The following is a 25,471-nucleotide window of genomic DNA, read 5'->3' as shown; positions in this document are numbered from 1 at the left end:
AGAAACGATGCTAGGCCTCCCTTGCGAGTAAGGAATCGACGAATCGCTGACTTTTCCGACGCCCACTCGAACGTCATGACTGCGGCAGACAATGTTCGAGATCCCAATATTGGGACCTCCATTCCCATTACAACCTGCAGGGCTGCCAAGCTTTCAATAGCGATCCCACCGACATGGAAAGCTTGGCTGTCAGGCATCGAAGGGGCCTAAAACGTGGGGCCCCAGGGTTATGGTCCCATGGTGTGTGAGGCGGAGGCCCATGTGGCCCACAAGGAAATTTGGGGTCAGGGGGTGTACTGTGTCCCATGCACGATGGGGTGCATGGACACAGTCCAGCCATCATGCTGACAGGTAGGGATGCATAGCCAGCAGTTGCTCCATTATACTCCCCCCTACCTCCTCCCGTAAGTCACACTAGCCCCGTGGGGGACTCGTAATCCGGCGGCCTGGGGACTGTTGACCTGGTGCCGTTTGAAAGACCACCACCAAGGCTGTCTGGCAGTCCAACCGTGTTGGATCTGGTCCTTTTTGCAGGGTCATCCCTAAACTTATTGCCTCCTTCCTCCTAATTTTCCTGACCAGTTTTTGTTGGCTTCAGGACTCTGGGCACTTTAGCATAGCTATCAAGTGCTAAAGTGCATATGCTCTTTGTTTAACTTGTATTGGGGATTGGTTTTTCCATGTTTGGCATATTTGATTTACTAGTAAGTCCATAGCAAAGTGTACTGGAGGTGCCCAGGGCATGTAAATCAAATGCTACTAGTGGGCCTGCAGCACTGGTTGTACCACCCACATAAGTAACCCTGTAAACATGGCTCAGACCTGCCACTGCAGTGTCTGTGTGTGCAGTTTTAAACTGCTAATTCAACTTGGCAAGTGTACCCACTTGCCAGGCCCAAACCTTCCCTTTTTATACAAGTAAGGCACCCCTAAGGTAGGCCCCTGGGTAGCCCCATTGGCATGGTGCAGTGCATGTTAAAGGTGGGACATGTAGTGATGTGTTTTACATGTCCTAACAGTGAAATACTGCCAAATTCGGCTTTCACTGTTGCAAGGCCTATCTCTCTCATAGTTAACATGGGGACTGCCTTCAAATAACTTTTAAGTGCAGTTTCCCTTTGGAGCTGATTGAAATGTGGACTTTGGTGTCACTGAACTCACAATTTTAAACTTGTTTTTTAAATTGTCAGTTTGAAAATGCCACTTTTAGAAAGTAGTCATTTTGGGCCAGATGTATCAAACATTTTTGCATTCGCAAACGGTGCGAACGCAAAATGTGGCCGTTTGCGAATGCAAAAATGCCTTTCAAGATGTATGAAAGGCACTCGCAATTCAATTTCAAGGAATCGTTAAACTACCGATTCCCTGAAATTGCGACACCATTTAGAGAATCGCAAATTCCTATTGGCGATTTCCAAAGCACATTTATCAAGCATTTCCTAAATGCGTATTGGGCATTTATGAAATGCAATTACCACCAAATCCAAGTAGGTGGTAAGCATGTGCAATTTTTTAAAATTCATTATAAATGTGTGTGCTTTACATGTCCTCAAATATTTTTTAAGGGGTGTATCAGAGGGGGCCTTAGGACCCCAGCAACGTGCGGAATTCCTAACAGGATTTCTTAAATTCGGAAATGCAAAACCATTCGCATCTCATAGGGATGAATAAAGTCCCATTCCCTAGTTGCGACTCGGTAATAGTGATTGCGACTTTTAAGAAATCGCTATTACCAAATAGCAATTTTCATACATCCCATTGTGCATTTCTTAAATAGCGATTTCTTAAAAATTGCTATTTAGAAAATGCAAACCGGGATGATGATACATATGGCCTTTTCTTCTTTAAACCATTCTGTGACTCGGCCTGCTTGTGTATTCCATGTCTGGGTCAGACTGACAGTTGGGTTGTTTGTGAATCACCACTAGACAGTGACACAAAGGGAGCTGCTGTGTAGCCTTCATATCCTGATAAGCCATCTGGGCTCCAGCGTAGGGGGGAGTGGTCACTTACACCTGAATGGGCTGTGCCTGCCCTCACATAATGCAGTCTCCAACCCCCTGTTGTGCATCTGCAGCCAGGCCTGGGCAAGGCAGGATCCAGTAAACAACAGAGACTTTTCTTGAAGCTGCGCAACTTCAAAGGCAGAAAGAGGAATAAGTAGTGGATCCAAAACTACAGACTTTAGGTTTCTTCAAGATCACAAGTGGAACCAAGAGGAACCTCTGCAAGGAGAAAACCTGAAGAGCTGAGGAGAAGTGCTGCCCCTGCCTGTGACTGTGCTTTGTTGGGCTATCTTGCAGTTGCTGCTTCTGCCTGTGAAAGGGGACAAAGACTGGACTTTGAGAAGAATCTCCAAGGGTTTGGACTGAGTTTGTCTCCTGTTTTGAAGTCTCAGGGCCATCAAAGACCTCCCCTGCCAACACCTGGACTCTCTGCTGAGACTCCTACCCTGCCAAGTGGTGCCCTATCCAGTCCCTGGGCCATTGAGAGGTGAAGTTGGCAGAACAAGGGCTGTAATCCACACACAGAACACCATGTGGGGAAATGTTTGATACACCACCCGCAACGTGGATGAAAAACGACACCCCACCCGCTTCAGAGCTAAAATCGATGCTCCATCTGCATCGTGGCTTGGAGATCGACGCATCAAGGCTGGAGAAATGATGCAACACCTGCTTGATGCTGCCCCACGTAGCGAGGTTTTCCACCACTGTGCAACTGGATTTCTCACGTATCGTCCCTGGGCGTCAAAGTCATCGTGAACCTGGGCGGATCCGAGGTGCCCGCCTGTAAATCTCTGCATAGCTCTCTTGCGCGTGAAGAAAATAACGCATTGCCGACCCAACCGGAGAAAAAACTATGCAAGGGCTCCCTTGCGAGTAAGGAATCAACGAATCGCTGACTTTTCCGACGCACACTTGAACGTGCAGCTTTATTTTTGACGCAAACCAGGTACTTTGTTTAAATTCAACATTTCCATTGTTTTCTATGGAGTAAGACTCCTATTCTTTTGAAAATTCTTATCTTGACTTGTGTATGTTGGATTTTTGACGTTTTGGTCTTGTCTGATTTTGATAAATATTGCCTATTTTTCTAAACTGGCGTGGTGTCCATTTTGTAGTGTTTTTACTGTGTGTGTTGTCACAAATACTTTACACATTGCCTTTGAGATAAGCCTGACTGCTTGTGCCAAGCTAGCAAGGGGTGATCAGGGGTTGTCTTAAGACTGTAACTCTCTTACCCAGACTACAGGGAGGGTCCCTGCTTGGAGAGAGAGCAAACTGACTGCCAACCAGAGACCCCTTTTCTAACAGACCGCCAAATTTGTTATGAGGCCCTTAGAATTTTGGTCTAAGTTAGACCAAAAGCCTAAGTTTATCTTTGTGAATCAGGCCCTATATGTTTACTATTTCTGACTCCAAATATATATGTACCTTGAAAATATATCTATCTTCAATGTATACAGGAGGTGCATTAAGAATGGAAAACTTAAAAATATGTAGTTAGTTTCTGAATATTGTAGCAGTAGGTATTTTTGGTACAAATTTTTTCTCACAGTATTTTTGTACTCTATCTTGTCTCATACAATCTAAAGTTTCAATAGTCACCTGCAGAGAGTAAAAGGTGGGGGTGGGATTATGAGGAAAGGTGGGAAGAAATCAAGATGAGGGGATACATACTACTCCCAAATAAGCAAACATGCCATTGAATTTTCTATTTCTTTAGTACACAACTCCTAGCCTGTGAAATGAGAAATATTTAAGTTACTAAAACGATTTGAAACACAGACACAGGTGCTTTTGTAGTTAAGTAGAAGTCCCTGGGAACCCTATTTCCAGAAGAAGATGAAATGCTTTCCCTTGGCACACATATATCCCAAAGGTAAGCCACAGGGTATAAGAGGTAGCTCTTCCAGATTGTCTGTTCAGCGACCAGCTGACTAACAAGAGAGATTACCACATTTACCACACATCACTTGACAAGACGCTTCCTGAATGGAAGGTGGGTTATGTAACAGCACCATGTACCCTGTCTTTGTGTGCTCTGCAGGCAGCTCTAGGGAGATCTCCATCCACATACACCGTAAGTGGCTGAGACGCTAGAAATCTTGGTCTGGTTTTGGGTGTGAACCAACATTGGGGTTGGAAATCTTGACCAAAACAATATGAATTGGTTAGAATTCATTTTTCTTTAAATATAGGATTGTGAATACACAGGCTTCAGAATCTGAAGTATTAATTTCAGTTCTGAGTCTTATTAGAAGAATACTCTTATGTCGGATTGGTGGACATCTTGCACTCTGGTTTCACTGCTCCACAATGTGATCATGGCTTTATGGCTTTGCATAAATGCAATGCTTGATCTTATGTAGTTGTGCCTTGAGGTGAGAGATGTGTATACCAGTAGACCATGGAACATCTCACTCGCATACTAGGAGAACACTACTGCTAGGAGCCCTCACTTCTCCACCTCTCCTTTGGTAGGAAGAGAGAGTGGCAAGAGGTGGGAGATGCTTCCTTCTTCATTCCGTCAGAAGCTTGACCTAAGGTTTAGATGTTGGCTGTAGATTAACAGCTGACCCACACCTCCCAATGAGGCATGCAACTGTGCCTATCCAATGGACAACCAAAATATGTAGCCCCTAAATAGAATATATTTGGTGGGTCCTGAAGTCACAACCATCAAGGCATTTTATTGTCTGCTATTCCTTGCCTCTTATCTTTTTCATTTCTTTAAACTATTTTACCCAGCCGCTAGTTGATAGTTACAGTAAACTTATGCTGAATGATCTGACAGATTTAATTGTTTTATGACTATCAATATATATGATTATTTAAAGCTTAAAAAAGGTATGTACCTTCCTTACTCAGCATCAGGGCTCAGGTCTGTTTATTCTTTTTAATGTTTGTGAGTTGTTACTGGAACAAGTGTGAAGCTACTGAACTCTCGGGCTGATTGGATAAGGAACATGGGGGAATGTTTACCAACCCCATCCTGTTTCAGAGTGGCTTTCAAGGTGAGGTGTGTATGATAGAAGCCACTGAAGGTAGCACTCATCGTTGTTTGGATATATTTAAGATTAGATTTATAAATATTTATTCAGCAAGTGGCCCCCATGAGTTGCTTTTTCCATCTTTTTTGTTCCTTTGTTAAATAATTCTCTTCCTAATAATTTATCATAAGACTAATGGAAATGTCAATTGTACGCCTATTCTTTATTTTTGCTGCTTAAAATGTTATTGTTGTTCTGCCTGTTTATTTTTTTAAATAAAATGTATTTTTGTGTTATCACTTAGGCCAGTACTTTCAATTCTTTTGTGACTGGCATACAGCCACACTCATGTCAGCCATTTCTAGCTCTTCTTCCGAAGGCATGTGTCTTGGATAACATATAGTTTAATTATCACAGTCTCACTTAACAGATTCCCTTTGCTTTGAAGTTTTACATCCCAGGGAAGGGGTAGGTCCACAATTCCTGATGTGGTATTGCTGAGGATCTGAATATCTATTTTTGATTCCAGATCGGTTGTTCATCTGGATGGTGCTTGTCTTGGTTTTTTCCTTTTTCCTTTGCTAACCACAACTGCTATCCCTCCCCACCTCACACACCCTTTATTCCCACACCTTAGATCCTTAGGCGACCTCTCACAAACTTTTGGCTCTTGTCTGTATTGGTTTGTTGCTGGCTGTAAAAACTGCTTGGTGCACATTTCAGGTTTAAGACTCCAGAAGTCGACCGGAGAGACAGCACCGTGAGTAGAGGCTGTAGGAGTACGGACCGGCTTCTCTCGCCTCGTCCCCTGTTGATAGAGGGCTCCCATATAGACACTGGGGTCTCTCTAGGGGGGAAACAAAACTTCTGTGTGCTGTGTGTTGAACTGAGGGGTCTCCGTTCCCTGTAGCGGGTGAATACCTTAAACTAGTTCTCAGTTTTGACAGTTGAGGGGGGAGGGAGGGATGGGGGCTACAGACCTCTTGACTCCTGTTGAGTTGGTGTATGGGCATTGACACTCACAGGGGATGACGGGAGGTGGGGAAGGGGGTGGAAATTGGTGCTTTGTTCAGGGGGGTTCCGCTTTTCTTTGGTTTAACGTTCAAAAAGTTAACCCTCAGGCACATGTAGCTGATAGGTCTATCCACTGTAAAGTTGTTTTTCGGGCTTCCCCTTCACATTCCTGGGTGCCTTGGATGACGAGGAATTACTCTGTTCTTGCCATTTCCCCCGTAGCTCCAAATGGCCCCCATAAGTGGTGAAATGGGGCCTCCTTTGGTGGACACACAGGGCCTTAAGGTCCTCTCTTGGAATGTGAATGGACTGGGCGATAAGATCAATTGCGGCTTAGTGTCCCAGTATATAAAGAGGCTGCGACCGAACGTCGTACTCCTACAGGAGACACACCTTAGGGGCAGTGTACTTTTTTAGTCAGAGGGCCTTATGTCACACTGGCTCATGAGGGCTATACCTCTGGTTCCAGAGGGGTGGCAATCTTGATTCGTAGATACCTCCCCCTTCTGCATCACCGACAATGGCTAGCCCCGGAGGGCAGATATGCGGGAGTGAAAGGGTTCTGGGGCGGAGAGAGGTCTTGATGAGCGCATTCGCCCCACCTAGGCTACAGGCCCCTGTTGGAGACAATCACGAGGATCTTGTTGGGGGTAAATTCTCCGCTTCATGTTCTGGGAGGAGATTTCAATATCTTTACCCATGCAGGAGAGGTGGGCACTATACATCAGGCGGATTACCTGGCAAGAGGTTAGTCGGATTACTCCCCTCTGGTGGTGCGTATAGGGAGTCGAGGGATGAGGGACTGGAGGTGGAGGTTGGGTATTTGGGACCTACAAGACCGTGAGGTGGCACATGGGCTTCTGGTAGGCACTGAACTATATTTCAGACAAATGTGGGGTCAGTCGGTTCTGCAGTGGTAATATGGGAGGCATACAGACAGTATTCTTGTGCCCAGAATTAAGTAGCCCAGAAGCGAAGGAGAGAGAAGGAAACGTTGAGTAAGTTGGAACACCAGCTACTGGCACTTGAGGAGGCCTTGGGACAGGCACCGCCTCTTTCTGCACAAGAGCTGAGTACCAGGAAACTGCAGAGAGAGAGAGGCTAAAAGTCAGTTGCGTGCTGTCCAGTATAGGCCTAATGAGGCGGGGGACAAGGCCGGGAAACTACTTGCTTGGCTGGGGAGAAAGGAAACGGAAGCGAGGTGGATACAGGAGTCAGAGCCCCAGGAGGGGGTAAGGGTGTCCTTCCATAAAGACATTGTGGAGACCTTCGCCTGCTATTATAGTGACTTCTATAGGGCAAGGCCACTCGAAGACGCTGACCGAATTGCTGAATATTTAAAGAATATAGTTGTTCCTGTCTTGGATGCAGAGACTCAAGCAAAGGGGATATTACCTTAGAGGAGGTCACAGCTGCTTTGACATGACTCCAACCGGGTAAAGTCCCTGGATCTAATGGGTTCCCGGCTGAGCTATTTAGGAGCCTACGAGATACCCTAGCTCCCCATCTTTTAAATATGTTCCTGGAGGCCTGAGGACAAGGAGCTCTCCCTCCTGATTTATGAAGGGCTGAGATAGTTGTTATACACAAGGAAGAGAGACCCAATGGTTGTGTGCATCCTACAGACGGATCTCCCTCCTTAATGTGGAGGTGAAAGTTCTGGCCACGGTATTAGCAACCCACCTTCATGGCGTTATTTCCCCCTAGTTCACATTGACCAATCTGGCTTCATGCTAGGATGCTCTACAAGCATAACAGGTTGAATACCATACTGGACCGCCCAGGCCCACACCTATTTTTGTCCCTTGATGCTGAGAAAGCATTTGACACAGTGCACTGGCCTTTCCTGGAAGCCACATTAGAGTGATTCGGGTTTGGCCTTCGGTTCAGGGAATGGGTGAGGCTGCTTTACTGTATTCCAGTAGCAGCAGTGGGAGTGAATGGGATCCTTTCTTCTGAATTCCCCATCGCATGGGTTACTAGACAGGGATGTCCCCTGTCCCCCATTTTTGCCCTCACTCTAGAGTACTTGTTGTGTAGGATCCGTACATATCCCGGGCTCCATGCCTTCAGGTTTGGAAGATGAGAAGGACGAAGAGGAACGCATTTCCCTGTATGCAGGCGACATGCTCTTATATGTCGCTCGCCCAATGTATCCCTACCGATTTGTTTGAAGAATATGGGAAATACTAGGGGTATCAAATTAATTGGGACAAATCAATACTTTATGCCCTGCAAGGGGACGTAGTGATTCCTTCCCTTCCAGTACACCTGCAAAGCTCTACTGAGGGATTCAAATATCTTGTTATTTATATGACACATAGGGTAGAACTCTGTCAGACCCGTAATCTGGGGAGGGTGATGAGAGAATGGCGGGCTGACCTGGAGAGGTGGAGAAGTCTTCCTCTCATGTTGATTGGGCGGGTGGCCATGGTTAAGATGATCCCTCTTCCGAAGCTCCTCTATACTGTGCAAATAACGTATTACCAGATCCCTCCAGGACTTTTTACGACCATAGAATGAGACATGAGGCTCTTTTTGTGGGAGGGGAAACACCCGAGAATAGCCCTCAAAACGCTACAGCGCAATCACTATGCAGGGGCATTGTCTCTCCCAGATCTGGAGGTGTATTGCTGGGTAGGACATTTGATTAACGTGAATGACTGGCAATTTTCCCCCGGGTACCATCCCACCTTCCGCTTAGAAAGATTGCAGTGGGAAAGGAGATCCTGTAAATATTACCCATATGGGGGAGGGGAGGGGAGTCGAATTCTCCTGCCTGCCACTCAGGTGGCCCTCAGGGTATGGACTAGGGCCACCAAGCTACTGGGATGGCACTGCTGTCCCACATGAGAACCCCCCCCCCCCCGGGAGGGAGCTTGGCTGCCGGAAATTGGGAAATTGACAGGTTTTGAGAGCTGGGACAGCATTAGTATCTCAAAGGTGGGAGATGTGATGGAAGGGTGTAACATCATGCCTTTTGCATCCCTCTGGGTCGAGTATGAGCTAGCAAGACACAATTCTTCCACTACGCACGCCTGCGACACGCGTGGAGGGCAGAGGGTCTCCCCGGAGAGGGAATACCTGACTAAGCCCATTAGAAGGTAGACTATTGATGGAAGGCTTGGTCACAAAAGTGACGTCTCTGACTTATAAGACTATCAATAATAACATGCCGAACTCACTTTTAAAACTGCGTAAGCGGTGGGAGGCTGAGCTGGGGGAACTAGAGGACATAGATTGGGAGGCAGCGCTGATGTTTCCAAGAGAAGTGGCTATCCAGTCGAGACTTAGACTAATTCAATTTAAATTCCTTCACAGGATATATTATGATAGACAACGTTTACATATGATGGGAAGGGCGCAGAAGCCACATTGTCTTAGATGTCGAGGGAATATTGGAACCTTCCTACATAGACTTTGGGACTGCCTTGTGATCCAGGAGTACTGGAATAAGATAGTGGGGGAGATGGGAGGGGTGGTATCGGAGCAGATCCCCCTTGACCCCAAATTTATTCTGTTGGGAATACCCAACGATATTGATCTGTTCCGATGGAAGCTTCTACTCTGTGGCCTTGGGCTGGTGGTGGCCAAGAGGGATATTGCCCGCCTCGGGGGTTCTGAGACATGTCCTACTGTGGACGTGTGGAGGAGAGGAATGAATGGGTTCATGATGGGAGAGAAGGTGGCCTACATGAATAGAGGCTGCCCATGGAAGTTCAGAGGGGAGACTGGATGACATATTACTCCCTAGATGTATAGCCGCTTGTTGAATATTGACTCGTAGGCCACAAGGAGGGCCATAAGCTATCAAACACTGAACGGCCTCTGGACTATGATGTGGGTAGAGGAGGAATGGGACTGGGGATTGCTTGAATTAGCAGTGGGTTCATATGTCTGGGGATGGTTTGAGGGGGGAGAGAGGGGATTGTTTGTTATATCTTCCTATTTCTAGTGCTTTGAAGATATACTACTATGTAATGCTTTTTTGGATATGGTATGCACCTGTTGAAACCCAAATAAAAAGATTTATTAATTTTTTTTTTAAAAAGACTCCAGGAGTCTCCTGAAGGTACTTTCTGTCAGTCAGAACATATTCCAGCTGAGTTTACTTTCAAGGCTGCGTACATGAGGGCACAACTGTCTTCGGGGTGTAGCTTCAACTGGGGTCTGTGGGTTGTTACACTCCCCTCTAACAAATGTATCTTGTGATAAATAGTTCTGTACAAGGGCTTTTAGTTGGGTATGGTGAGGTGTCTGTCGGATTTCACCAGGAATCTGACACACACTAACAAAAACACGCACACACTCTTCCTCTGTTTGGGAATACTTAAAAAATACTTTTAAAATGATGGTTATTTAAACAAATAATGCACTTTCTCTCACTTAGTGCCCCTACCAATATGCATTCCTTTCCCTTTCCTCTTCTGCTAAGCCCCTCTTGCCATGCTTGTCATATAATGTATTTCAACAATATGGCCCTCATTGCGAGTCTGGTGGTCCTTAGACCGCCAGACTCGTGGTGGCGGTCAAACCGCCTCCAATGCGGCTGTCCGGCCTCCACATTAGCACCGTGGAGAAAGCGCCACAGTCGGACTGCCGGCAACGCCATCTTTGAACTGGCGGATGCTGCCATTGGGATTATGGCCCCCCGTATCCAAAAGATTTTGCACTTGGCACGGGCAGTGCAGAGGATTCTATGGACTGCCCCGTCACACTTTCAGTGCAAAGGGTGCTACCGCACCTGACGCACTGCAACATTGCCACCAGCTCTATTACGAGCTGGTGCCAATGTTGTGGGTAGTTCCCCGCTGGGCTAGCGAGCGGAAAAACTGTTCCCGCCTGCTGTCCTAGCGGGAAACTCATAATGGGGCCAGCCGGCGGAATATGGAACTGGCGGTCTTCTGGATGCGCCAGTTTGGCGGGCGGCCTCTGCGCCCGCCAAACTCATAATGAGGCCCTATGGGTCTCATTACGAGTTCAGCAGACGGGAAAACCTGTCCTACAAACTTCCGGCAGGGAGGTTGCCACCATGCTGGCTACCTCCCCCCGGGCCCATGGTGACTTTCCTGCAGGCCTGAGGGGCAGAAGCAAAGGTTTCTGGTCATCAGCCCAGCAGGAAGGTGGCGGCAGCATTGTCGCCGGCTCGTAATCAAGCCAGTGGCAATGCTACCGCCACAGGGTGTGCCAGCACCCTTGCGATGCTCACTGTCCTCACAACTGTTCTTAGAGGCATAATCTTATTTTTATGTAAGCTGCAGAATGAAACACAAAGAGGAAGTAAAAATAAACATATTTCTACTTGTTACATCACTCTCAGGTAGATGCATGATTATGACACAAACCCATATTAATTGACATTAGTATATCTGGGTTTGCTTCAAACTCCATGGTTGGATATATGGGAACATCCATGCTCCATCCATGTACGGCCTCCTCCATGCAAGATAAATAGAAAACAGTGTTATGTGCTGTCTTACCTTATTTTGGGGTCAGATATGATGCAACGCAATTAAATTAAGTTTTGCGTAGCTTTGCAAATCTCGACTAACATTTTGAGTCATCACTGCAGCAAGGAGGTGGTGCAACATTGATGCAAAATATCACTAAATCTGTGCCTTAATGTAAAGACCATGTACTCTGGCAATGCCTCATTGTAATACTTAACTTGCACAAATAGTTGCAGGCTGTGGGCACCGGTATTCAGTTTTCAGCACCAGAACTTAATTTTCATCATTGAACTTTGACCCTGAGTAAGAGGAAAAAGGAGACAGAACAGAGAGAAGGAAGAGAAGGAAAAACAGAGATAAGGGAAGAAAGCATCAATAAAAAAGCTAAAGAGATAGAAAGTGTAGGGAATGAGGTGGAATCAGCAACCTTTACATTCAACAATGCCCGCTGTGGGCTCCTTGGAAATTGTTGAGCACCTGCTTTTGTTTTATTTAGTTTCCCCCACAAATTAGGCACTGCTTCATTACAACTTCAAAGTATGTTTCTAAGTAGGACTGATGATTTTTATTAGGCCAAGTTGAAAGGAGTTGCACTTTATATGAAACCCAAACATCAAGCACAGTTACGGGTCTGCAGCAGCAAAGACATTGCAGGTCTGCCTGAAAGGTAAAAGGAGGAGGAGGGACACTCTGCTTAAAGGCATTTAAACTTAGGGGTACTCACAGACTATCTGTAAACTGGTGGGGCACTGTACACAATAAGGAGGATGGGGAGAGCAGGTGATGGATCCTCCTCAGATGGCTCTGGATTGATGAGTGCGGTGGGTGTTTTTACTTTTGGGTCCCTACTGAGACGGCTCTGTAAACATCTCTGGCAGGGTTAGAGGGAGGGCAGGATACTGTGTGAACATAAACAGGCAGGCCCTAAAATTCCCATATTGCTTTTCCCTGTGACTGCATTGAGTATGTCTTCAAGTTCTTTTGCTTGTAATAGAAGCTCCTGGACTATTTTAGAGGTTGGTGAGTTTTTTTTAGATTCTCTGTTCTAGTTCCTGTATTGTACGCTGCATTGTTGCTCAGGGTAAGATATTGATCATTATTTTGGTTTTGTCTTTGCTTTTACCTTCCAGGTCACTGAGGAAGAGGAGACTGCTGGGTGTTGCTTTGAGCAGGACTGGTGGAGGTGCAGCTGTTCAGGTAAGTGTGGGAGACATCTCCAAAGTTTGGTTGAAGACAGAGATCCAGCTATTAGTAGGGAAAAGAGTTGGCTTTTTCTAGTGGCTTTGCAACAAGTTGGAGAAGGGTGGTGGGGAGTTCTGCAAGGATGATGATCATATCAGTGATGCGGTCAGGCAAGTGTTGCAAGAAGCTTGGGTGTGTTTCTGTCTTACCTTCATAGTTCATTGTTAAATAAGACATCTGTGTGTAGGATGCACTTCAGAGGTAACAGGTGGGCAGGGATGTCAAGTCATCCCAGTAGGTGAAAACCAGGAATGCTGGTTTTGCAGTTTGGCTCCAGAGTGCATGAAATAATTCTGCGTGCAGCGACTGCAAGTGCTATGATGATAGCGTGCCTGATTTATAGTTTGGCGGATGGCTTACTCCGTCACAAATGTGACGGATATTCTGTTCACCGTGTTACGATTTCCATAGGCTATTATGGAATCATAATATGGTGGACTGGATATCCACAACCTTTGTAACAGAGTAAGCCCAGCTGCCAAAACTCTAAATCATGATCAGAGTTTTCTTAGTGATGTGGGATTTGAAGTTGTGCATGCTACTGAAATCTAAAACATGTTATTTAGAGGTGAGGAATGAGTCTATAAATGTCTGCAGTGAGGAACGTTTGTACTTGGTTTATCTGTTTTCCTTGAAGATAAACTTTGAGTTAGGGTCTAGCTAAAGTTTGGATTTGACAACCAGGCTTGAAAGATGTATAGGCAAATTACACAACATGTCTTGAGCATATTGGTGGATATTGATGTTGAAGGCAATGAGGCGGTTACCAAACGGTTCACTGTAATGGTTGAGTATGAGTTGCTACACCATGGATCTTTGAGATACACCACAGGTCAGGTGCATATGCACGGATATGAATGGAGCCTAGAGTTATGCTTCAGGTCAGGGATGTGCATAGTTCTGGAAAGATCCTAGAGGTATGCTACAGATCAGGGGATGTGCATAGATCTGGATGGAGCATAGAGGTATGTCACAGGCCTAAGGGTGATATATCTAGATGGAGTATGCCGTAGGTGAGGTGGATGTGCATATATCTGGATAGAGCCTTGAGGTACGCCCCCATGGCAAGCAAAGGCTTGTGGCTGCCCTGACGACAGCATATTAATTGTCCTGTGTTAACTGTCCCTTTGTGCACATCGCACACCTGCTCAAAGGTGTGCTCTGAGGCAAAGAGGGAGAATGCTCCCTATCTATAATATGGGTCAAGAAGACTCAGCACTGCTGTTGGTTTACCCTAAGTTAGAGTGAGAACAATCACCTTATAAATGCATATTATGGAAGGTGATGCAGTGTGAATTGCTGCCATTATTAGTGCACTTAGTTTTCACCAAAAGGTATTACTAAAGATCAGAGAGTGTGGTAATGAAAACACAAGGGTCATGTGTAAGGTCTTGCTTCCACATATTTTGTTCAGTCTAAAAGACAATGCCTTCATTTCTATTATTATTTCGGGAATTCAATTGTTTAAAATTTTACTTCTTGCTTTTGCAGAAGCTAATCATGGTTCCTACAATGTGTGCAGAAAATATTACAAGTGGCAATGAATTCCTTCTCCTGGGACTCCACGTCATTCCTGAACTGAAGCCCCTCCTCTTCCTGCTGTTCGTCACCATCTATGTGTTAACTGTCATTGGTAATAGCCTCATTGTTGTCACGGTATCCGTTAGTGAACGCCTCCACTCCCCCATGTTCTTCTTTCTGGGCAATTTCTCGTTCCTTGAAGTCTGCTACTCCACAAGCACAGCTCCCATTATGCTCTCGGGTTTAATGGCAGACAGCAGCTCAATTTCCTTCGCTGGTTGCCTCATGCAGTTCTATTTCTTTATTTCCTTGTTGTCTAGTGAGTGCTTCCTTCTAACAGTCATGGCTTACGACAGGTACACTGCCATTTGCTTCCCCCTGCATTATAGCACTCTCATGGACCGGGCAATTTGTGTTAAGCTACTTGCTGGTGCTTGGGTTGGGGGCTTTACACCACCCTTTGTTACAGTAATCCTACTGCAAAGATTACGATTCTCAGGTGAAAAAGTAATAGACCACTTTTTCTGTGACTTTGCTCCCCTTCTGAAAACAGTCTGTTCAGAAACCTCTTACATTGAAGTGTATGTTTTTATCATGTCTTTTCTAGTTTTATCAATTCCTTTTCTGCTAATTATCTTGTCCTATGTTTACATCATGTCGGCCATCTTGAGAATCCCATCAGCCACTGGGAAGCATAAAGCATTCTCCACCTGCAGCTCTCACCTTGCAGTGGTCAGTACATATTTTGGCCCTCTTATTGCAATTTATTCCACCCCAAAAACTGAAAGCTCCATTAACGTAAGAAAAGCCTTGTCCCTGCTCTACTCTGTCGCAACTCCGCTGCTCAATCCCATCATATACACATTGCGGAACAAGGAAATAAGGGAGACCTGGATGAAGGCACTACACACGATACCTTAATCTACGGCATACAAGCAAACTCTGCTTCAAAGAAAAACCTGCTACCTCTACTTATTCATGTTTATGTATGTTTTTCATTTAGCATAGCCTATGCCTTTTCAGGTGCCAAAGGACTTCACATGTGGAATATTCTACTACACAACTGATATTCTTGATGTTTTACATTTTCACATTTGTAACTATAGTTATATCCATTTTTAATCTCAAAGTTGACCCTTCAAGTGCAAATTTCCATCATTAGCTATTTCTCGCTGACATTGACTCTTTAACTCCCTAGTGATGTTCCTTCCTTTCTCAAACAAGTTTTATCATTGGTTTTCTGTGACCACTGTTAAGTACAGTTTCTATTCAGTCAATATATTTGATCATACAGTTGTATTCAATTTCCCATACACTTGTTGCTTGACTGTTTATATCATACGAATCATAGTCAGTGGCCATTCTCAAGGTAGATATTTTGCCCAGTGAATTGCTATGTGTATTTGACCACCGACTTCGTCTTGACCATTGACTCCATTTTGTGTTTAGCTTCAGTCGCGTCACATCGGTGGCACAGGGTTTTTCCACACTGAGCTTGTTTTTCACACAGAAGGTGTTTTTGCTTTTCTCACCAGAGCAGGGTCATACCGTGTTGAAACACATTATGGAGGATGTGGACATGATAACAGAATATCAGGCTGGGAATGTTTTCATCAGGGAAAGGTCCAGCTCTGTCTCTGGAATGCGCTTTGGGGCCCGGGCAGTTCTTCTTGTGTGTTTTCGACACAGACCAAGCACAGGCGAAACTTGATTTTCTTAACCGAGGGGAGGGCATTCTAGAATGCTCTTCTTGCTTGTTTAATGTATAATAGACGGGGACTGGGCATCAAAATAGGAACTCACCTGTGGAGTGTACACGCTGCCCCACAGATATTTTTGATACTATGTCTGGTCTCTTGCCTTGACCGTCAGTGGGCTCCACGGTCACGGTGCTGGCTAGGATGAAGAATTTACCCCCTCATGGTGAAGCATTTTAACATTTAATTATTTAGCGCATACACATATATCTTCACTGTTGATGCATTGCACATCTCTGTTTGTGATTGTTTTAACAGACCTGATTCTTCTTGTGTAAACACGTTTCACTTCAATTGAGTTAGATGCTTATTTTCATATATTTGTTTTGTAGGAAAGTCCTCCTTTTTGCCCTGGTCACTGCCAAAACTTTTGGACAAATACTGGTGGCTACTGACTCTTGACTGTGCCCTGGGTAATGCTTACCGGTACCAGGGCCAGTGCTTTGTGTAAAGTGGATATGCAAAATAGGCTAATTATAATTGGCAGTTGCAACCTACCTATAAGTCCCTAGTATATGGCAGGGCATGTAGGTTTAGGGACTCCAGCATAAGTAGTGCACCCATTTGTGCACTGCTGAGGTGCCAGTATCATTTTAAAGGCAAGCCTGCCTTGCTGGCTTCTTTTAAACTAAAGTTCTACGCAAATTCAATTTTGGAATTAAAAATACTTCCAAAGTCTTAAACAACCTTATTTTTACATATACGTCACTCCTATGGTGTGTCCTATGTGCCCCTAGGATTGGGTGCCATGTAACTATAAGCAGAGACCTTATAAAATAATGTATAAGCCCGGGTGAGGTAAAACATCCACATTTGTTTTTCCCTCACTGTAGTGAATGACCTCAATAGGCTAGACTTTATTTTAATTAAAAAGTCCACATAGGAGACAGATACCTTTAGTTTGGTATCAAACTAATTGTTACAATAAAGCCCACAATTTGTCCTTGTTGGGTTTAATATAACTAGATCATGGAAAAAGTTTTAAAACTCTACCTGAAAGTTGCCAGCTTCAGCCATGTAGGGCCTTCCCTGATTGGCCAGCCTCTGGCAGCCCGGCCAGGCTGCCTTGATGAGGTGTGAAGTGGCCTTTGCTGAACACAAACAATGTGCCTGGGGGAGGAGATCTGCCTCAGCAGATGGTGAAACAGATGGAGGAGAGCAGCCAAACGTGTCTTCTAAGGCATGGAGGGACGTTTGGAGCAGCTCAGGCCCTCCCCCATTTCCTGTAACCCCAGACAATTAGGTGCCCACGTAATTAGATTAGGAGAGGGCAGGAGAGAGGTGTGTTTAGGATTTTTAGCCACACTAGTGGGTGGGCTCAGCCAGATCTAACCTCCACAAATCACTTTCAGCCATGTTGGATTTTTGAAGAATGTTGCTTCCTGGGATTTACTTTTGCCACACTTCCCAGGAAGTGATCATCCAAGGGGAAAGTGGCTTGCCGGTGATTGGACAGTCGGGGCCCCCTACTTTTAATCCCAGGATCAAGGATAAATATGGCAGAGCTGCACCCACAGCTCAGATCCCTGCTGGAAGAAGATACTGGAGAAGAAGCACTGCCCTGCTGGACTCCTGGCCTGGACGTGGACACTGCATTCACAAGGACCTCACCAGCTGCACACTTTGGGCTTCAACAAATAAATGACTTTGCCTTACTTCTGCGACTCCAGAAGTGGACTCCCTGTAAGCTACAGGTACAAAGGAGCTGCCTAGTGTCCCCTGCATCAAGTCCTCCAAGAAGAGCCCCGCTGACCAGTGTCCAGTGGCCATTTGAGGACTCCCAACTCCCAAGAAGCAACTCAGAGCTTTTGGAACCTTGGATCATGTTGTGGACACTTCAAGGATCTAAAAAGGACCTCTGGAAGAAGATCAAGACATACAGAGGCATTTGGAGCAACTGTTGTAAACTGCTCCACAAGTTGGAGAGGTGCATTGTGGGAGTTGAAGTCCCAGACCCCAAGAGTCAACCCAGAGCCTCTGAAACCTTGGCTGGTGCTATGGACCACTTTCCTGTATCAAGAAACACTTATGAGAGTAACAGTGTTCCATTGTGGGTGGCCTGACCTCTGGACTTTGTCCCTGTCCAGTGTGACCTTTTTTAACCCTTTGAGCGCTGTTTGCTTCTAAGTGCTAGAATTACTGTTCATCTTCAAAAATTCATATCTCCGGTTCCCTACATTGGATTTTTGTTGTTATGGTGTCATTTTAAAGATAAAAATATAATCTATTTTTATAAATTGATGATGGATTTTTATTGTGCCTTGTGTTTTACTTATTTACTGTTTTGTTGATATTAAATGCTTTACACACCTGTCTCCTAAGTTAAGCCTTGTCACTCGTTGCCAAGCTACCAAGTGATGAGCGGGGATTAACTTACTGAGACCTGACTGGACCTAGTGGGCGGTTAGTGGCCTATTGCTAAGTCTAGGTACTTACCTGCCCATACCAATAATCCACTTTCAAACACGTGTGCTTTTATTTGATATCTGGGGAGTGCCTTAATAAATTAATTCCTCAGACTAAGAGTGCTGCATTCTTTGGCATCGATTTCTCTTAGTTTAAACAATGCCCGGTAAGTAAATTCCTGAAGTGTCTGTCTAAGACTTTTTATCCAAAAGGAATAAAATAATTGGCACTGTCTGTTAATATTGGACTGATTAATAACGATGCGCATGAGAACAAGACATTCTTATACACAAATGGTACATCATCATATACAAATTCGCATCAATGTTAGATTGCCCCATCGTGTACTCTCCATCAACCCCACGTAATACATGGTGAGACTCGCGCTGCAATCCAGGCCTGAAGGTTAATGACTGGTCACAGGTGGGGTAACACTTAGTCAACAGCCAAATACACAAACATGAAAACTTGAAACAGATCCCACAGATAGGCAGCAACACTACAATTAGCCCCGGAGATAAGCCTCAAAGCATATATGGCCAGAGGGATGCATGCATTACCAAACCACCATAAAGTCCCATGCCACACATAGTTAGGTACACTTAGCCCATCAGAACACAGCACACGCCGTGACCACATGCCCCTTAGGCTGGACATCTGGACACGTACTCCCTGACCCACATTGTGTGCATGCCAGGTTGAGGCCCCAATGCTTTCCCTATCTTGAATTTTATCTATGACTCTGTGACGTATGTTCGTTTTTTATGACTTTATTGCACCCAGAGAAATGTAAAAAACCCGTATGAATTCAATGTACTAGGAGAGACATTCCTCAGACCCCGGTTCTGTAACTCCTCTCCCATCCAAAATGTTTAATTAAACGAACTGTTTCCTGTTTTGCCAGATACCTCTTGTCTATTGTTTTTGAGAAAAAGTTTTATTCGGGCAACATTTTGGCAAACCAGCCAGGTGCTGATTGGCTCTTGGGACCTTACTGCGACAAAAGGAAGGGGACCCCGCCTGGAGGGAGTCACATTTGCACAACAAGAAAGGTGAATAGACACCACAATTGATTGGAAGTTCTGCTGAATCCACAGGGCGGCAGTCTGTCCTGCAGCCGCCGTCAGAAGGTAAGAGACTACATCAGAGCCTTAGACCTAGCATTTGGCATGAGGCAAACTAGGATAAAGCATAATCAGCGAAAGTCACTCTTGATTGTCAGCGCCAGGAAGAGGGATCGCTTGGACAGTTGGGCGTAACACAGCCAGTACGCTTGACCCACTCGGTGTAATACATCGTTTTTAGGTTGCTCGTCGCTTGGACTGCTGGGCGTGACACAGATTGTACGCATAAGGCTCTGTGTGTGACATAGGTCCGGCTCTCTGTTTTTGAGGTGCTGTCACTTGGACCGCTTGGCGTGATGCAGTCGGTATGCATAGGTTCTGGGTATGGCGCCAGTACCTATGCATACATAAGTGTAAAGCACACACCTTGATCTCATTAGGCTACCCTAGTTTTCTCAGTGCCACCAGTGCCACCAGTTTCTTACACTGGTGTTTAGGAAAGTGCCTCTTTTGACACGGTCACCCCCCACTTTTTGCCTGGTTTCTAGCGCCATTTCAACTGAAAGTTTACTGGGTCCCTGCTAAACAGGTCCCCAGTGCCATATCTCTTTCCCTAAAACTTCACAATAGTTTTTCCCAATTGGCAGATGTTTAGCTACTATTATAAGTCCCTAGTAAATGATACTCCTGGTACCTAGGGCATGGGGTACTAAAGGAAGGTCACTGAAGGATGCAGCATGAATTGTGCCATCCTCAGGGACCCCTCACTAAGGGCACACAGTGCTACTTTTGCAGGCTGAGGGCCGTGGTGCAGACCTAATACGAAAACACAGCATGGCACACAGCCTGTGTGTCCTGTCTTCTTACAATGCATGCAATATATGTAAGTCATCCCTCTGCAAACCCTACCAACTCCTAGCATGGGCCCTGACTGGTCAAAAACAGTGCAGCCACCTTAGACAGAGTTCTGCCCCCCTGAGGGTAGGGCCAGTTGTAGGAAAGTGCCCTCTTTTTGGCATGGTTACCCCCATTTTCTGCCTGATGTCAGTGTGTTTGACTGTCTAGCTTCAATCAGTAGAAGGTTGACCCCCTAGAGAAAAGCGTTGGTCAGCTATAGAGAAGGAGGCCTTTGTTGTGGTCTGGGCCTTGAAGAAGATGAGACAATACCTCTTTGGGACTCACTTCATTGTTCAAACCGACCACAAACCACTCATGGCTAAAACAAATGAAAGGACAAAACCCTAAATTGTTGAGGATCTCCATTACCCTGCAGGGGATGAACTTTACAGTGGAACATAGACCTGGGAGTAACCACTCCAATGCAGATGGACTCACCAGATATTTCCACTTAAACAATGAAGACTCATCTGGGCAGGGTTAGCCTTATTGTCCCTCATTGGGGGGGGGGGGTTGTTTAGGAAAGTACCCTCTTTTTGGCATGGTTACCCACTCACTGACTGATGTCAGTGTGTTGACTATGTTCACTGGGATCTTGCTAACCAGGACCCTAGGGATTATGCTCTCTCCTCTACATGTTGTCACTCCATACTGGTAACCCAGTATTTCACCCACAATGTGCATACTGGTGCCCCCTTGTAAGTCCCTAGTATATGGTACCTAGGTACCCAGGGCATTGGGATTCCAGGGGAGGCCTATGGGCTGCAGCATTTCTTTTGCCACCCATAGGGAGCCCATGCAAAGGCTTCTGCAGGACTGCCATTGCAGCCTGAGTGAAAAGGTGCATGCACCATTTCACTGCCATTTACACTGCACCAGGTCACTTATAAGTCACCCCTATAGCAGGCCCTTCAGCCCTGAGGGCAGGGTGCAGACTACCTGTGTGTGAGGGGACCCCTGCACTAGCAGAGGGGCCCCCACGGCCTCCACAGTCATTTTCCTCGACTTCGTGAGTGCAGGGATGCCATTTTACACACGTACTGGACATAGGTCACTACCTATGTCCAGCTACATAATGGTAACTCCGAACATAGGCATGTTTGGTATCAAACATGTTGGAATTATACCCCAATGCTTTTGCAAGCTTTGGTTGTATGATTCCATGCACTCTGGGGGCTCGTTAGAAGACCCCCACTAGTGCCATTCCAGTCTTCTAAGGTTTTCCAGGCAGCCCCAGATGCTGCCACTTCTCAGACAGGTTTCTGCCCTCCTGGTTCATGAGCAGCTCAAGCCCAGGAAGGCAGGACAAAGGATTTCTTTTGGGAGAGGGGTGTTTCACTCTCTCCCCTTTGGAAATAGGTGTTACAGGCTTAGGAGGGGTAGCCTTCTCAAGCCTCTAGAAATGCTTAGAAGGGCACAGATGGTGCCTTCCTTGCATAATCCAGTCTACCCGGGTTCAGGGACCCCCAGTCCCTGCTCTGGTGCGAAACTGGACAAAGAAAAGGGGAGTTTTCCACTCCCCTGTCCATCACTACCCCTGGGTGCCACAGATGGTGCCTTCCTTGCATAATCCAGTCTACACATGTTCAGGGACCCCAAGTCCCTGCTCTGGCGCAAAACTGGACAAAGGAAAGGGGAGTTTTCCACTCCCCTGTCCATTACCACCCCAGGGGTGGCGCTCAGAGCTCCTCCAGAGTGTCCCTGGGTTTTGCCATCTTGGATTATAAACTGGCAGGGCACTCGGGGAGCATCTGAGTGGCCAGTGCCAGCAGATGACGCCAGAGCCCTTCCCTGATAGGTGCTTCCCTGTGTAGCTGACCAATCCCCCCTTTAGGGCGATTTAAGGTCTCTCTCTTAGGTATTTTCTTTCATGAGTGTGAGTACTGTGTGACTACAGTGGTATTGCATGAGCTTTGCATGTCTCCTAGTTAGGCCTTGGCTGCTCATCAACGCTACCCCTAGAGAGCCTGGCCTGGCTTCTAGATACTGTCTGCATTTCACTAATAAGGGATTACTAGATGTGGTATAAGGCGTAAGTACCTTAGGTACCCACTACAAACCAGGCCAACCTCCTACATTGGTGGTGCAGCGGTAGGATAAGTACTTGCAATTGCATTATCACTCTTTCACCGGTGCTTTCCACAGAAAAGAATTCTCTGTACCTAGAGCTATACACATATACCTAGTACAGGGTTCTAGTCTCTTCCTTTCCTTTCCAAGAGACTAGAAGTTGGGTGGGTTATGTTCTCATACACTACACTAACACACACTTACATCATGTCTACTGCTGGGCCTAGCTCTGAGGTCATGTGTACTCCCTATGAGGTCATGACCTTCAAGGAATTGAAGGGACTTTGCTCAGACAGAAGCCTAGATGTAGGAAAGAACCCCAGTAAGAGTTCTCCTTCAGGATGACCAGGAACATGCTGATAACCAGGTAGACGAGGGAGATTCTAACCCCTTAGAATCAGAGAATAATCCTTCAGATTCTGCGAGGGCTTTTACAAAGATCTTCCACCTAGCAGACCTACTAGTGTAGCTGGTAGTGGGAGGAGTAGTCATTCAGGTAGGGCTACCTTCACACCGAGAAGGTCATGTGACTGAAGTCTCAAACGTTTTGGAAAGATCTACCTCTGCTCATTCTCATATCACCTCAGTTTCTGAGGGATCCCATAATTCAACTGACTCCATAGACAGGGAGCTCAGGAAACTGAGACTGGAAGAGGCCAGGCTGAAGATGCAGAAGCAACAGCTAGCTCTAGATAGGGAGGCCTTGGCTATGGAAAGTGAAAGGCAGGGGTTGGGGGTAGGTCCCCGAGGTGGCAGCAGCAGCAGTTTCAGGAGTTATGGAGTTAGGGAAGACACCATTGACTCTAAAAATCTGCACAAAATTGTTCCCCAATACAAGGTGGGGGATGATATTTATAAGTGGGTTGCTGCACTAGAGAGGGCCTGCAAAGTTCAGAGGGTCCCTCAAAGGTAGTGGGATACTATTCTGTGGTTGTCCTTTTCTGACAAGGGGAGGGTTAGACTTCTCACTGTCAGAGAAGAAGATTCAGACAACTATGGTATTCTTAAAACTGCACTCTTGGATGGATTTGCCCTAACCACTGAACAATATAGAATTAAGTTCAGAGAAACCAGAAAAGATTCCTCACATGATTGGATAGACCTTGTGGACTGTTCTGTTAAAGCTTTCGAAGGCTGGTTGCATGGCAGTAAAGTGTCTGATTATGAGGGCCTATACAATCTGATTCTGAGAAAGCATATTTTGAATAACTGTGTGTCTGATTTGTTACACCAATACTTGGTAGACTCAGATCTGACCTCTCCCCAAGAACTGTGAAAGAAGGCAGACAAATGGGTCATGTTTGAAATGGGGTCTTCGTTTGGCAGTCAGGTTACCCCCTGTCCAAGCAAGGACCCTCACTCTAGTCAGGGTATGTCACACACAATCCAAATTATCCTGTGCCCACCCTCTGGTAGCTTGGCACTGAGCAGTCAGCCTTAACTTAGAAGGCAATGTGTAAAGTATGTGTGCAATAAATCATGCAATAACACGGTAGAGCACCACAAAAATACAGCACACAGTGTTTAGAAAAATATATATTTATCTGGTAAGATGCAGGTCAAAACGATTAAGATTCAATAAGTATACATTGAGATACCACTGTAAAAATAATATCAAGTGTCTTTAGTCCTTTAAAAAGCAACCAGTGTCTCTTGCAAGCACAAAGTACCTGGTTTGCGTTCAAATTTTCCACAAGGGACCGCAGAGGAGGAGATGCATGGAAAATGGGGAGCTGTACGTCAATGTCTCCGGCCACACACAGAAGATGCGATGTTTATTTTCCATGCAGAGAACGCCTTGTGCCAATTTCTGGCACGCTAACTTGGATACTCTTCGGATTGCAGGGTATTCGGACGCCCCGGGGACGATGCAGAGAAATCCTGGGCATGCAGGACGAAGTCACAGGAGCTGTGTCGATTCGGTGGGCGATGCGGGGAAATTTCTGTCACACGGCAGACGCTGGGTCGATTCTTCTCAGGAAGTCGGGCTATGTCGTTCCGGCTCGGCTATGTGTAAATCCAGTGGAATGTGTGTTGAAGTCCCAGTCGCAACGCTGGTGCTGCGTCGACCCCGACTCAGGGAGCGGGGCTGCGTCGATCCGGTTCGGCGTGCAGTGACTTTCTCACCTCAATGCAGGCTGTGCGTTGTTTCTGGCAGGCTGTGCGCCAATTGTCGCCGTACAAGGAGTTCTTTGCAGGATAAAGTCTTTGTGGTCCCGAGACTTAAAGGATCAGGTGGCAAGCTCTATCTAAGCCCTTGGAGCGCACTTCTCAGCACAGCCAGAGAGCAGCAAGGCAGCAGGGCAACAGCAAGGCAGCAGTCCTTCTCAGAAAAGCAGTCTAGGTGATTTCTTTGGGCAGCCAGGCAGTTCTTCTTGGCAGGTTGCAGGTTCTGGTTCAGGGTTTCTTCTCCAGGAAGTGTCTGTGAAGTAGAAGTGTCTACCTCAGAAGTGTCTGCGTTGGTAGGGTCAGAGACCCTGCTTAAATAACCAAATGTGCCTTCGAAGTGGGGGAGACTTCAAAAAGTGGCTTAGCAGTGCACAAAGTCCCCTTTCAGTTCCATCCTGTCTGCCAAGGTCCCAGTAGGGGGTGTGGCAGTCCTTGTGTGAGGGCAGGCTACTGTCCTTTGACATGTAAGTGTCAGGCCCTCCACCCTCCCAGCCCAGGAAGACCCATTCAATATGCAGGTGTGTGCAAGTGTGACTGAGCATCCTGTGTTTGGGGTTGTCTGAGTGAATACACAACGGAGCTGCCAACTAAATCTAGCCAGACAGGGACTGGAGACACATAAGGATTTGAGTGTAGAGAAAAAGTAGCATTTCTAAAATAGTAATATAAAATCCAACTTCGCCATTATGCAGGATTTTGTATCACCATTCTGGCCATACTAAATATGAGCTGGCTACTCCTTTCAGATCAGGATGTACCACTCAAACAATATATGAGGGTAGCCATAATGCTATCCTATGAAAGGAACAGGCCTCACAGCAGTTTAAAACGAATTTAGGAGTTTTACACTACCAGGACATATAGAACACACATGTTCATGTACTG

At 46.0% G+C, this 25,471-nt stretch overlaps 1 protein-coding gene across 1 annotated transcript in view; it reads left to right on the top strand.

Moving 5' to 3' along the window:
• LOC138267295 (olfactory receptor 6F1-like) overlaps positions 1-15,144 on the top strand; it is a 93,137-nt gene extending 77,993 nt beyond the window's left edge. Inside the window, exons 2-4 of the mRNA XM_069216150.1 lie at positions 12,033-12,127; positions 12,591-12,657; positions 14,194-15,144. Of these exons, the coding sequence (XP_069072251.1) occupies positions 12,033-12,127; positions 12,591-12,657; positions 14,194-15,144 (1,113 nt within the window). The remainder of the gene's footprint in view (positions 1-12,032; positions 12,128-12,590; positions 12,658-14,193) is intronic.
• Positions 15,145-25,471: the final 10,327 nt, after the last annotated feature.

Source organism: Pleurodeles waltl, chromosome 12, assembly GCF_031143425.1.
Source record: "Pleurodeles waltl isolate 20211129_DDA chromosome 12, aPleWal1.hap1.20221129, whole genome shotgun sequence".
NCBI classification, from domain to species: Eukaryota; Metazoa; Chordata; class Amphibia; order Caudata; family Salamandridae; genus Pleurodeles; species Pleurodeles waltl.
Note: the sequence above shows the minus strand (reverse complement) of the source record. Positions and strands in the feature narration are given on the sequence as shown.